The 14,013-nt window shown below is 44.8% G+C and overlaps 1 protein-coding gene across 1 annotated transcript in view; it reads right to left on the reverse strand.

The window, feature by feature from the left end:
* Nucleotides 1-14,013, reverse strand: part of LOC8041867 (nuclear hormone receptor FTZ-F1 beta) — a 56,035-nt gene that overhangs the window by 37,465 nt on the left and 4,557 nt on the right. Inside the window, exons 2-3 of the mRNA XM_042292432.1 lie at nucleotides 11,912-12,153; nucleotides 890-1,234 (exon numbers count right to left, since the gene is read on the reverse strand). Coding sequence (XP_042148366.1) covers nucleotides 890-1,234; nucleotides 11,912-12,052 — 486 coding nt within the window. The 5' untranslated portion in view covers nucleotides 12,053-12,153. The remainder of the gene's footprint in view (nucleotides 1-889; nucleotides 1,235-11,911; nucleotides 12,154-14,013) is intronic.

Here is a 14,013-nt window from a genome sequence, read left to right on the forward strand (position 1 = left end):
GAACTTGCGGAGCATACTGCTTTTTCTGGATGTTCCGTGGAGCAGTTTGACATTGCAATTTGCACGCACCAGTGTCCATTTGACCTGTTCTTTAATTGTATTCAACTATATCCTGTTGCAGGTTAAGAAAAGCGGGAAAAGCTCCTCCTATGAGGCCCTCTACTCTTTCCCCTTTAGCGAGCAAGCGATGCAGTGAGAGAGAGGGAGATTTCACTTGTATCCTCTCCAGTGTTTGCTCCCTAAAGTGGAAAGAGCGGGAGGCTTTGCGGGAGCAGCTGGTACTGCTCCACTTAACCCGCAATGGGAATATGGTCAAGGATGAAAAATGGTAAACGAGCATAAAACTAAAAATAAATGTTTAATAAGGCTAATAAAGCCCCACAAACTAGAGAGAGTACCGTGCATCTTGCGTCGGCAATGGAAAGGCGGCGCACAACCACTTCTTTATACACGCGCTGGTACTAGTTCGGAACATTCAAGAATGTTCCGAACCAGAACACACCACGGCCAGCTGAGAATAGGCCGGGACTTTCCAGAAGCTCAAAGATTAAGAAAAGGAAGAGCCAGGAGGACCAGGGTTTGAACCCTGATTGTCCACGTAACAGTCGCGTGCGTTGCTAACTTCGCCACACACCATCATCATCATCATTTCTTTTCCTCGAGGGCCTGTGGGGCATTACATGATACGAGAGGGTGGCAGTAAAACAAAAAGTAGAACAGTAAACACAAATATAACACTGTAAGCTAGTTAGCCAAATTACTTGGTTTGGAAGCTAGTCAGCTCGTATGCATGTGACATTATAAAGTCTGTGAATCCACAAAAACATGAAAACTTAGAAAGGCAGAAGACGGACGCTCGCAAATCCTTGATCGAAAAATCCGTCCCCACCTTGGAGTTCCCGCAGGGCGTGGTGGTGAGGCTGATGGGGGAGTTTGCACCATCGTCCCTCTCCACCAGCATGGGGCTGTTCCCCGGCCGGATGAGGACCACCCCTCCGCCCAGGTGGGTTGCCCCACGCCCCCCTGCGTCCTCTCCTCCTCCATCCTCGTCCTCCTCGTCCTCCGAGAGTTCCCCCTCCCAGGACATGGGGCGCTCCCGCTCCTCCGAGTCCGCCCCGGACGCCGCCGCCGCCGCGGAGGTGGCGCCCCCCCATGAGACCCCCAGCTGCACCGCGCCATTCATCCGCTGCTTCTTGTGCCGCAGGTTCACCGGGCCCATCCCCTCGCCCGTCACCTGCAGGACGGAACACAGCAAATCCTCTCACCAAGACTGCCCCGCAGAAATCATGAGCTTTTGCGCAGACCGCCCTAGTCCCACTCCCACGGCAACTTCAAGAACGGAAACAATAAAAAAGCTATAAGCAACAGGGTGCAAGCTGAGAATGCTCACTGTCCCCTCAAGACAAAAGCAAGTTTTGCATGTAGTTCATATGCTCCAAGAAGTAACTCTTACAATATTTGGTTGGTAGAGAAACAAAGTATATATATATTTTTTTTTTCATTTGAACCATGCATGTTTGGTAAAACTAAAGCCCCTCTATACTGAAAGTAGCGCCGTCGATTGATCCTCCAACACACTCCCACCCTCTAGAAAAGTCTTCCTCATCTTCGAAGTTTCCCTTGTCACTACCACTGATTGGCCTTGCGTCCGTCCGGTTTTGGTTCGCCACTTCCATCCATCGTTCGTGCCCTCCCATGTTGCGGCCTCGCATTCTCCGGCGGCGTGCATATATGTACATACTAGCGATGGGCCGAACTTTTGCCGAATTAAAAATTCGGCGCCAATTCTTTGGATTCGGCAAAGCCGAACTTCTGCCGAACTTTTCCAGAGATTTGGCAAAGATTCGGCCAAAATACAATGTTAACAAACTTAATGTTGAAATTTAGTTTTTTTAATGAAAAAAGGTCTTACAGTGTCTTTCTCTTAACTTAAATGCAACATGTAATGCATATTGGCACAGTTATTACTTAATAAGGTGATATGCTACAAGATAATTGTATCGGTGTCGTTGTTGTGTGTTTACTAACAATTTTAGTGACTTCTTGCAGAAGTGGCATGGTTGGGGTGGGCAGAAGCGAGTGTGGCACAGTCCCGAATCATGCCATGAGAGTTTCGGTTTTGAGGCCTTATTAGCGCAAAAATGCTTGTGTGTGTGTGTACATTGTTAAAATGAGGGCAATAATTCTGCGTTCTTGCTTTCTCTGAGACTCACCTTTCTGTGTGCGAAAACAAATGCAACGGTTGCCGAGCCTTCACCAGAAGAGATAATATTATTGCAAATATGCATGTCTTTCGATTTGAGTCACTTGACGTCAGCTTTGCATGAACGTGTACGTCCCATATTAGCAACGTCTCATTTCTAACCTTTAACATGACACACAAACGCTTAGGAAGATAGGAAAAGTTAGCAACGTCCAATGTGCAACGTACGAGCATTATGGTTGTGTTTAGTTTTATGGAGATACAGGAAAATCGCGAAATAACACTAATTGAAAAAGCAATATTATTTGGTTTTAGCACACACTACTTCTGAGCCAAAAACAGAGTCGTTATATTTGCGAAGAGTGCTTTAAAGTAATTGTCGGCCAATGTTTCAACTACCTCGTTGCATCACTGGAAATGTCAATGAAAATATAGTCATCCAGAATGTACCGCATCATTTGTTACTTGCGCAGTGGACTGCGTAAATTACTGGTCGATCTTCTATTCTTGAGGCAGAAAATATTGAAGAGAACCACACTCACTCACAAACGCAGTTACCGTGTTGCCTACTCACTCTACACCTCGCCGTAACCACTGGTTGTACTACACTGCACTACCGTGCACTGCACGATAGTAATTGCACGACTGCACGGCATCCATTTGCAATCCACGGCCCCATCGCGTTCTCGCGCGTGCGCAGACATTTGCCGAATTTTTGCCGGATCTTTGCCGAACTTTCCTTCAAAAGTTTGGAATTTGCCGAACTTCGCCGAATCTGAAGTTCAGTCCATCACTAGTACATACCATGTTGCCGGCCACCCGTCGAAGCTTTTTTTTGCTGGTAAAGCATACGTTTTCTGTTTTGCTTTTAAAACAATGTCGAACTGCCGCTATGATGTGGCGTTACTAAATTATCTTGCATGCGTTTGCAAAACGCTCATTCACGTTTTTCCTCTCTTGTCGCTTCAAAGTGTAAAGTCAGAAACAAAAAGGCACAAGCAGTGATGATATTTGCTGTCAACTGATATGAAAACTAGCAAGTTGGCAACACGGAAACTATGGTGTGCCTTGCTCCGTTCACAGCGCAAGATCACGACCTCGCATTCCATAACAAAACATGTGCACGCCTATTGCCTTGGCTCACCTGTCTGCTGAAGAGGAAATAAGATTAGGACAATCTGTCTCATAGTTCAATTTTATTGTACAGATGTTTATGAAGCAAAAGATTGCATCTGATCTCGAATCGAGTGATCCGAGCAGACACATAGCCAAAGCCTTGACAAAACTTGCGTGCCAGACGTCAGAGACACCAGCCACTCATATCTTACAAAAACATGAAAGCTGCGAGTCGAAATCGCTTAGAAAACACAGATCTAGCAAGTGTTTGCTAGAAGTCGCCTGTCGCGGCGCTCGGCAAAAGGGCAGCCCAGGAGGCGCGGCGTCGAAATGAAAGAGGAAGAGACTCGTGGTGAGGAGGAAGGAGCCAACACCTCCTAGAAGAGAAGGCTGTAGCGCTCCGAGTAATTACGTCACAATGTCGGAGAAGGAAGTACATGGCACAACTCTGTGAGAAAATTTCTGGCATCGACGTGAAAACGTTTCTTGTTGAGTGGCGCGGTGGTGTTAATGAGCGTTTATCCGGCATTAATACATGCTTTAAAAGTGCAGTCTTGTACAATTTATTATATATATAATATAAATGTAATATACAACGCGCTACAAAGGTTGAAAGTACCAATTTTATACTTATGATTATCCCCGTAACCGCGGGACTATATGCAATCCCGCAGATCTCCACACTTTTCGAATGAACTGGTCTGCAGCGACGTTTTCTTCCCTCGTACGGGCTCCAATTCTGGTAAATTGATGTTGTGCGTGAGCTGCCAACTTTCTAAAAAGGAACGCTGAGAGTTTCAGAAGGGAAGGGAACCGAAAAGAATCCAGTCATCGCCGCAGGGAGCGCACGCGAGCAAGAGATGGGTCGACGACGTTAAGCCCCCCACACTGCTGCCGCTGCTCTCGTGTGAGTGTGTGGTTCCTTTGATCCTTCCCGTCGTTTCTTGGTCATCACCGCAGATTCAGGCAGTTTTTTTGTGTTCGCTTGATACTATGGAATTTACGTGGATTCGCGGAACAAGACCTGCTACGGTTTGAGTGACATGTGTGGCCACTAGCCAACAATGACTCTAGTCAATTATCGATAGACCTCTCTTTCGACAGAGAGAAAGTTTGCGTTCAAATGTTTTTCGTGCCAGATATTGTGGGACGTATGGATACGATTGACAGGTGAGAAACAACTTATTTACTGGCTTTCTTGGTCATGTGGGACGCAAGTAAAGTGCTGCAGTCGAGTTGTTTTTTTTTGTTTTTGTTTTTCGTGATAGAATGGCGTCTTGTACGTCGTTATCCGTGTACGGTTGCGTTGACATTTGTAAATATGTGTGGTAATATTCTAGTTTTTACTGGAAGGTGAATAACAAGTTTGTGTGAATATACGAAGTGCATTGTTTGCGCTTACCATAGAATACCGCGCATTCGCCCATTCCACATTAAGCACCCATATCCAAATTTCTAAAATATGAAAAAATATGCACAGTACATTTATATGTAAAACTGATAACCGAACAATCGCCCATCCCCCATTTTTTGCGCGATTATCTCTAAATTCTGAGTGGGCGCTTGCCCAATATTTTACGGTATGTGTTAATTTATACTAATGTTATTTTATCGCCTTCACCGCATTTATACTAGAATCTTAACTGTATTAAGGTAATAGTATTATTGTATACAAAATAAGTTATATTTTGTTCTAAGGCAGCTCGAGCCCACAGGGAGAAGTAAATTAGTTGACTGTAAATAGTAGGGATGCCGCGAACCACCCTAGGTTCGAATTGGAAAGGTTTTGAAATTTTCAAACCGAACTGATGTTCGATTTTGAAAAGTTTCGATATTTTCGACCGTAGGAAGGTTCGAATTCGAGAAATTCGCAACTTTCCAAAATCGGGGGGTTTCGAATTCGAAAAGTTCGAAGCTTTCACGGTCTCTAAAAGTTGGGGTTCGATTATTTCGAATATTTGTTTACTTGAGGTTCGATAAATTCGAAGATTTCGAACTTTTCTATTTTGAAATTCGAGAGATTCGAATGTTTTGAATTGATTTGGATCTAAAATTCGAAAAATTTTAACGTTTTGAATTCTTACACATAACGTTCGATAAAATCGAAGATTTCGAAATTCTTTCTACATAAAGTTCGAAAAGTTTGAAGGTTTCGATTCCCTTTAAAAGGTAAACTCAAAAAAAAAAAAAAAAAAAAACTTTGAAGGTTTTTAATTTTTTTGAAGTCCAAGTGTGCAAAGTTCGAAGTCCGGTTTTCATGTTCTGCCACAGTTGCAGTTTCAAATAACGTTTTCACGCCTCACTGGTTTTCACGAAATCAGGTTTAGAAAAGTTCGGGTGTGATATTTAGACTGCGCGAAGTTGGTCAGGCAATTAAATGAGACGACGAGTGTCCCGGATGTGCTGGAATATTTGCCAGTGCAGTGACGTGTAACAATAGATCAGTAATTGTGACCGCCAGCCCGGGGTGGTCATTAACGCGCATTACAAAGTAGTGATCCTACGAACGCACTGTTTAACGATATTCATCCAGTTCGAAACAGCCAGGGGCAGGCAGGTGGTTGAGGTTCAGAAAAACCTTGAAGTGATATGGCAAACTGCCCCCCTCCCCCCTCTCACGCTGGTAGTAAACCGATCGAACACCGCCCGAGTGACGCTGGCATATAGTAAGTTTAGTTGTACATGATGCAAAATCCTGAGACTGGGAATGAAATTTGAAAGAAAAAGTGTAAGAAGACAGAAAAAAGGGGACAGGACAACGTCTCAAACTCAACTCAGCTGAATTTGAGACGTTGTCCTGTCCCCTTTTTTCTTTTTTCTTACACTATTTCTTGCGAATTTCATTCCCAGCCTCGGGATTTTGCATCATGATCAACACACACCAGCTCGCCTGCACCTTGACAATTTTTTTGTTTGTAATTGATTTGGAGGTTTATTTTCTGGGGCGGAAGAAACGCTGATCAAAAAGCACAGAAGCTGACACAACTTGAGGTCGAGGAGCGTTCTACCATACCAGTGGCGTCCGAAGAGGAAAACCGGAAAGGGGGGGGGGGGGGGGGGCTCCAACCCTTTCCTTCCCTTCCTTTCCCTTTCCTTTCCTCTCCTCTCCTATCAAGAACCCGCCGGAAGTGTTGTATTCTTGCATATTCAGAGGCCCAGAACTATGAAACAAGTTTCTCCTACCAAAATGCGTACAGGCCAAAAGAAACAAGTCCCAAAAACGTAAAATGAGAAAAAAAATATATTTTTTTTATGACGCGCTGATTTTGAACAATTTTAGAAATCTTCTCCCATGAGTTAATTTATTCCTCAACGTGAAAAAAAAACAATAAATACATTATTTTGTATTCTGCAGATGGTAATGATATGTACTGTCTCTGGTGTTTACTTAAATGCGATACCCCAAACAATGTAGGCGAAAAAAATTACCAAGTTTAGGACATAATTGTCCGTAGGTACATGTTTAAATATTTATTCGAAATTCGTCTTGAACATTAATCAGTCTTAAGACGACACTCACCTAGACTATATATAGATCATTCTTAAAAAGTTTAACATCTCTATCATAAATAGCTTCGGCTATAGCGCGCTTCAAGTATGGCACAAACGACAATTGTCAAAAACCCGTCGTAGTTCCTCGCTTTTTTGGGAATCTATTTTGCTAAAACCAAGCATGCCAGATGATTGAAATAAACGGCATTGTCTTTCGCAAGGAATGCGGCACCCCATGTTATATTGCGTGGAAAAAAAATTATGGATGTACCTCACTGCTTGAATCCAAATGAAACCGCCCGCCGGTCTTTCGAAGTTCGACGAACTTCTAACTTTTACCCTAAAAGTTTGAAGCTCGTCGAACTTTTGACTTTTCAGGAATCGAGAGTTCGACAATTTTCTAATTCTTTAGATTAATAAGTTTGAAAGTTCAAACATTATTGAATTTCTTAGCGTAGGAAGTTCGAAAGTTCGAAAAGCTTCAAACTTTTTAGTGCAAGAAATTCGAAAGTTTAAAAATCATTGAATTTTTTAGTCTATCAAATGCGAAAGTTTGACAAGCATCGAATTTTGCAGCATAATAAGTTCGAAAATTCGAAAGGCGTCAAACTTCTTAGTTTAACAAGTTCGAAAATTCGACTTCCGTCGAATTTCTCAAAATGGAAAGTTCGAAAATTCGAAATCTTTCGAACCTTTCTAACTGCTTGATTCGATCATCGATACTTTGATTCGAAAAAAGTTTGCGGCATCCCTAGTAAATAGTAAGTTTAGTACCCCTGCCACACGGAAAAGTTAATATATTTTCATTAAATGATATGGGACTTAATCAGATCGCGGTCTTGAGCGATTATACGAGCGTCGCAAGCTGATATGTCGACCCCAAAATATCATTCGATCGAAATTACATTACTTTTGGCATGTGGCCGGGGTATGATGCAAGAATTCAGTGACTGCACGCGATAACATCGCTTACATGATCGTAAGTGACCCTTGTCTAGCCGTGTCCGCGTTGACTACGCTAACCGATTTTTAACTGTGATCTGTTTTGCTGTGTCCAATCACTGCATGTCTCGCCATTTTGTCGAAGTATTTATCTGTAAAATATGCTTTCCTACAGCAATAATTGCGTGACTCAATGTTTTCTCTTTTACGCCTACCTCTTACCATTTTATATTGATTATTTAGCGGTGTAATATTTTGCCTGTGTAAAAAAATGTTTTCAAGACCCCTTGCTATGAGCAGCTTTCATTTTAGCTAATAAGACACGCGTATGTAACTAAAAGCGCGTTACGACGGTCGATCTATGTGCGTTGCCTTCGCTTCAACGCACGCCCCCAATGGCCTTTCTTTGCGACATCACGAGAAGAGCGCTACGGCCTTCTCTTCTAGGAGGTGTTGAAAGAGCGATATTCTCAGGAGAAAGAGGGCAAGGTGTTACTTTCAGTATAGAGGGGCTTCAGGTAAAACACCCAAAAACAAATCTCAAATGTACATTTCATTAATTCATTGCATAAAGGGAGAAATTAGTAATGCTCTTCGAGGGGTCAACGTTTTTTACTGCGGCTCATGAGGTAAAAGTTGAGTATTGTTGCTTCTGTTTTCGAGACAACTGGTGAATAACAGAACTGCACCTATGACCTCTGCAACGGATCATGCCCTCGGAGTGTGAGGAAGAGCATCACCCTTAGAGCACTCGCCCCATTAAAGGGGTCGTGCAACAATGTTTGGACTTCAGTCAAATAATTGTGGTAGTTGTTCCCTGTCACATATAAAAACCGAAAAGAAATTTTGCCTACGCACGTTAGTTCTTCAGAAAAAAAAAAAAAAAAAGTAAAACAATTGACGTTTTGGGCGCCTCCAAACCAACTTCAACTGCTGCACCTTCCAAGTCACGTGCACAGTGACGCGCAATGGAGATAGAGAGTATCCAGTTGGGATCTCTTTCAGTGCCTTCAACGCGGACGGCCTCTGCTTGCGATTCACGTGGTGACCTTGAAGGTTGGTCTGAGGCTCGGAGCGATGTGGAGAGGGGGAGAGGGGGGGGGGGGGAGAGAACGAAGAGCTCGCCTCTTTGTAAATAAGTTTGACTGACGTAGTAGCACAACGAGGTGAAGCTCAAGGGAGGAATAGTTTCTTTCACCTTGGGCAGATGGCGCTTTAAAACTGAATATATGGTACAACTATGTTGATGACATGATGTCTTTGACGTATTTACCCATGTTGAAACAACAATATTTATCAAATAGGGCATTAGATTAAGCACATAATGGCACATTTTGCCAACCTATTACATTACACCCATTCCGCGTCACGCCTTAGTTCCTGTGGCCGCCACCACGTGGCTGCGAATCGCGAAATGTCCTAATTCTTTTCTTTGCAATTACGTAACAGAATCGCAATGTTTCAAAAGAATGAGGCAGTTTCTCCGTTCTTTTTGGTAAGTTAAACAATGTAAAAATTTAAAACTGCAAATTCATTCGAAGTTAAAGGGACCATGAAACGATTCTGAAATCGAATTTCATACACCGCACATCGTAAAAGGTGTGAAAAGAAACACAAAAACACAAAAATAGGGAGCCAAAAAAAATTATTCGCTATAGAACTTTTAAAAGAAAACTGGACTATTTTGTGCCTTTCCTTCGAAAGCTCTCTGCCTTTTCACTGCGATGCATGCGCGGAATCGCTGCACGTCAGCCGAATCCACGTCGCCTATTCGGTAAGAGCCTACCTCACCAGCACCGCAATCGCAAACAATAAATAGCCGGCGAATGTTCCCTAAACGTTTTGTTAAATAATATGAAGATCCACATTTTGCAGCATAATTAGAGATGTGACAAAAATTGCCAAATTTGATAATGCTGAGAGCCAAGCGCCATCTATCGTGTGGTAAACGAAGCACGGGCGGTAGGGCGGACGGGCCGACAGCGTTGGGCCAGTTGGGCTCAGTTACTTCGCCGCGACGATCAAGGAATGTTCATTTTTCTATGCGTTCTTCTCGCGCGTCCCAACTTCAAGCAGCAAGAACAAAGTACTTGAAACAGACCACGACGAACAAAGCCAGAACGGCCACGAATTCACCGATCCGCGACCAAGCGAGCTCGGTAGATAGGCCTAGCAGGTACTCCAACTCCGGCGCAGCGTTGCTTCGACGGTACTTGGCAAAGACAGTCTGCCTACGACCGGCTGGCATGCTGAATGAAATATGCCTGCGCGACCCTTGTAGACCCTTCCCGTATTTTGATCGCTGACCTCAATTTTAGATTAAGGGGTGAGGTCAATCTCTTCCCCTTGTTTTCCGAGGCAGTGTTGACGAACACTGTCGTCGAAAAGGGACTCTCGTCAATTCTATCTTCTTATTTTGTGTGATATAGAGCTCAAATAAATGCCGTATGGATTACCTTCGTAACACAATATGTACACTTTGTTATTAGTATGCCATTTTTATTCTGACAGACTGCACGTCACTATCGAGCTATAACAGTTCGTGGGAGCTACGCGCAATGCCGGCCCAACTTTCCTTTGCCAAGTGTCGCGTCAGTATTGAGTTGCAATCGTAAAAGATTGGTCCCGAAGCACTTACCAACGGCGCGAATACCGCACTCCCATCAAACGCGCGCGTCCGCTACGAGTGTGAACAGGTATTTATGTGGCTCTTGCTGACACTCTCATAGTTCAAACGTATCTTTTTTAACGTCGGCTCACTCCTGCATCTCCGAGGCCACTAAAAACGCCCCGGCCATTTGTCTCTATCTACGTCACTTTGCAAACGACTGACACGGGCCGCCTTTTACCAACAATGACAGTTGGGTTGACTTCTGGAGTCTTCACCGGAAGACTCGCCGCACTTCCCAACAGGCATACCGGCGTATGGGACTAGTCCCATGCTGTCGCTGTAGCGCAACATATCTAATTGAATCTCGCTCAGCTGCGATGTGTCCATGGCTATCGCGGCGATGGGAGACGCCGATTCAGAAAATACATCGGTGACATCAGTGCCATCAGCGCAGTAAAACTTGCCGGCACACCGCCAACTCGCCGCCGCTAATTCTCCTACTGACGAGAGAACTTCCGGTTCTAGAAAACAGGGTATGTCACAACCGTCAAAATTATGCCGCAGCTTGTTTTGCGGTCAGTTGGAGAGAAAGAAAAAGTCAATATTTCATTAATTTTTTGTGTAGAAGTTAATAAACCGAGAAAAAAACGGATGCCTGTTCGACATTCAGTGAACACTGACGGTTTAATGTAAAAGTTATATGACCAAAGTAAAATGGTCATTTCATGGTCCCTTTAATATTGTTGCATTGCCCCTTTAAGGGAACTATAAGTGTGACAGCCTCAGTCACATTTTTATATCTCTACTCAGCCTGTCACATTTTTATATCTCTGCTCAGTTTCACAGGAATCAGTTCCGGGCTGAGGCAACCGAACTTGCGTCTACAAGCCCCACAATCCAGAAAACAAAGTAATAGAACAGTTGACAAAAGAAGCAATGATAGTATACTTCGTTTCAGCTTAACTTGGAAAAGGGCGCATACCACGGCCTCCTGATGTCAATGAGAGAGACAGAGCTAAGCATGTGGCAGCGCTCCACAGCAGGAGTGTACTCTGGCAGTACATTGTCAAAGAACTCGCCACAACCCTCCGATTGGCTTGCCGGGGCCGTAGCTCTTGCCATTTGCTGAGTTTAGCTAAAATGGAGTATAATAATACCATAAGTTCTATTAACGATAATATGAACAGTCCACAGGCAAACTGGACTTGGGTATATGTTATGAGACAGGAACACAAAAAAGAAGAAAAATGAGGTGACAGAAAAAGAACATAGGGGGCAGACAATGCCTCAACTAAAAAAACATTGCCAGTCCCCGACTTCTTTTTAGCATCTCAGTTCCGAGTTAATATCTCTTTAGAATCGTAAACAATAATCTCTCTACAACACAAACTACACTCTCCCTCACTTCCACCCCTCGTTCCGGGAGACTGCATGAGCCTAGGTTCTAAAGCGAACAAACGCCGTCACACAAGAATCATGCCGCCGACACAAGAGATCTCGCACGATCCAGGGAACGTGCAGCAGAAGGGGGCAGGACCACCACGCACCTGCATGACCTCCGGGTCGCTCTGCTCCCCGTCGTCCTGCTGGGAGTCCGCCGTGGCCGAAGGGGGCGGGGCCACGGGCAGCTGGGGAGGGGGCGCCACTTGGCACACGCGCACTTCCTCCATGGCCGACTGCACCACCATGAAAGCCCCCGGAGGAGGGCAGGCTCCCGGCTCACTCCGCCCGTCCTGCTGCCCGGCTCAGCGGGGGTAGGGCCCATGCTTGCACCGCTGCAGCTTGCATGCTGCACAAGGTAGCACAAGCGGAAAATGAAGGCTACGGCACCGGCCCGATGGGCAAACAAAATATATGATGTACAAAAATCGCAATGGTTCCATGACCATCACATAGCTTACATCAGTGTGTTCTCTCATAAGGGGTCACAAGAGGTTTCAATGCTTTCGGTTGTAAGCAGTCAGGAGTGTGAGGACAAGCCTGCAGGGACAGTGGATACCCCAAACATGTTCCACCGCATCAAGACACAAACATTTTAAAAAATTGTAAAAAGCCTTTATTTACCAGTTCAGTACCATCGCACGACTGCTAGCATGAACACAACGTTAACACTTATCGCAGTTCACTTTGAAAGGGTATTGGCGAGTACCAAATTTTACCGCTTAGGTCGGTGATCTAAATGAGTAACTTCCGCCGCTCTAGTAGTTTCGGTGAGAGCCTTCCGGTTTTCAGAAAAAAACAAAAAAGACCGGCAACAGCTTGTCTGTGACAACAATGTCGCACTAAGTACTGCAGCGAAATATGTCACTTGCCCAGAGCGAAGGCAATTGGCGCGTTCAGTAGCGGCTCCAGGAGTCAAGGAGTCAGCGCTCCTTCCACTAGACGGCAAAAACCGACTTCCGGTGCACGCTACTCCGAGTTTTCGGAGTCAGGCTCTTGTGCACCGTCTCCGGAGACGGTGCATGAGGAGTGAAAGGAGCGAGGCATGACGTAATTCCGGACTGGGACAAAGTTCCGGCGGTTCCGGCGCTAAAAGAGAAAAAACAAGCAAAATGGCGGGATAAGCTGCTTCGGTTCTGTCGCGGGTGTGCGGTTTGCTCGCTTTTGTTAATGAAAAGTGCTCAAGGTAAGACGAATAACGCATTCAAATTTCTTTTCCAGGTAAGGCTCTTTTCGGAAAATGCATTGGACCGCATTTTGTTTGGTTTGAATAAGCTAATAAACAACATAAACGTTCACTTGACGCCATGTCTTAATCGCTGTTGCACGGAAACTCGGTGAATATCGACGATAGTCCTGTCCGCGCTGAACAGAGCAAGGCAGGGTATGAACGCGACTTGAGAAGCGGGTTGGACACTCATGCAGAGCATGATCCCGATTAATGTTTTGTTTGTGTAGCTAAATCGGGGTGCACGTTTGCTGACGCTCGCTTCGGCCGACAAACTTGATCGCCAAGTGCGGCCGAACTTCCCGTGTGTATAACATACATTGTAAAGGAAATTCGTTATGAAGGGTAGAACAAACGCATGGCCGTATAAAAGTATCGCAACCAATGGCGTAGATTTGCCGAGCTCTATATTTTGCGTGTGCTGACGATGTTTTGTTGGTTTTTATAACAGTAGCTGCCTTTCCACCGTCAAGTGAAGGGCTCGATCGTGTTGCATCGCTTCGAACAGCAGCACTAATGTGTGCAGTCACCCGCTCTTTCTTCAACCACCTTGTCAAGACTTCTTCAATACCGGCGTCAAATAAAAGAGATCGTGCTCGCCATCGTCTTCTTCCAGTTTATTCGGAGACCGTCTGGCACAGGGGAGAAAGCGGAAATTGCGTAGAAGCAGGTTTGGAGCCGCGGTTTTTTTTGCCGTTCAGTAGGTGCTCCATGACTCCGACGACTCCGTTTAGAGCTAAGGGAGCCGCTACTGAACGCACCCAATGGGAGTATCCCTTTAAAACGTAGGCTATGTATATCATCGCTTTGGCAATAAAAGCCCAGACCCGACAGGTTTCTTAAATGGGCTCAACGGCGTAAGGGTAAAAAGTTTTGGCTGGGCAATTGCACCGCAAAGGTTACAAAAGGTGCTTTGATGTTTGTCTTGGACACATTATTTGCACCAAACGAAGGTGAATCCACAAAGCATTGGTGCCCCTG

The sequence above is a fragment of the Ixodes scapularis genome, unplaced genomic scaffold (genome assembly GCF_016920785.2).
Source record: "Ixodes scapularis isolate PalLabHiFi unplaced genomic scaffold, ASM1692078v2 PGA_scaffold3__209_contigs__length_174095766, whole genome shotgun sequence".
NCBI lineage: Eukaryota > Metazoa > Arthropoda > Arachnida > Ixodida > Ixodidae > Ixodes > Ixodes scapularis.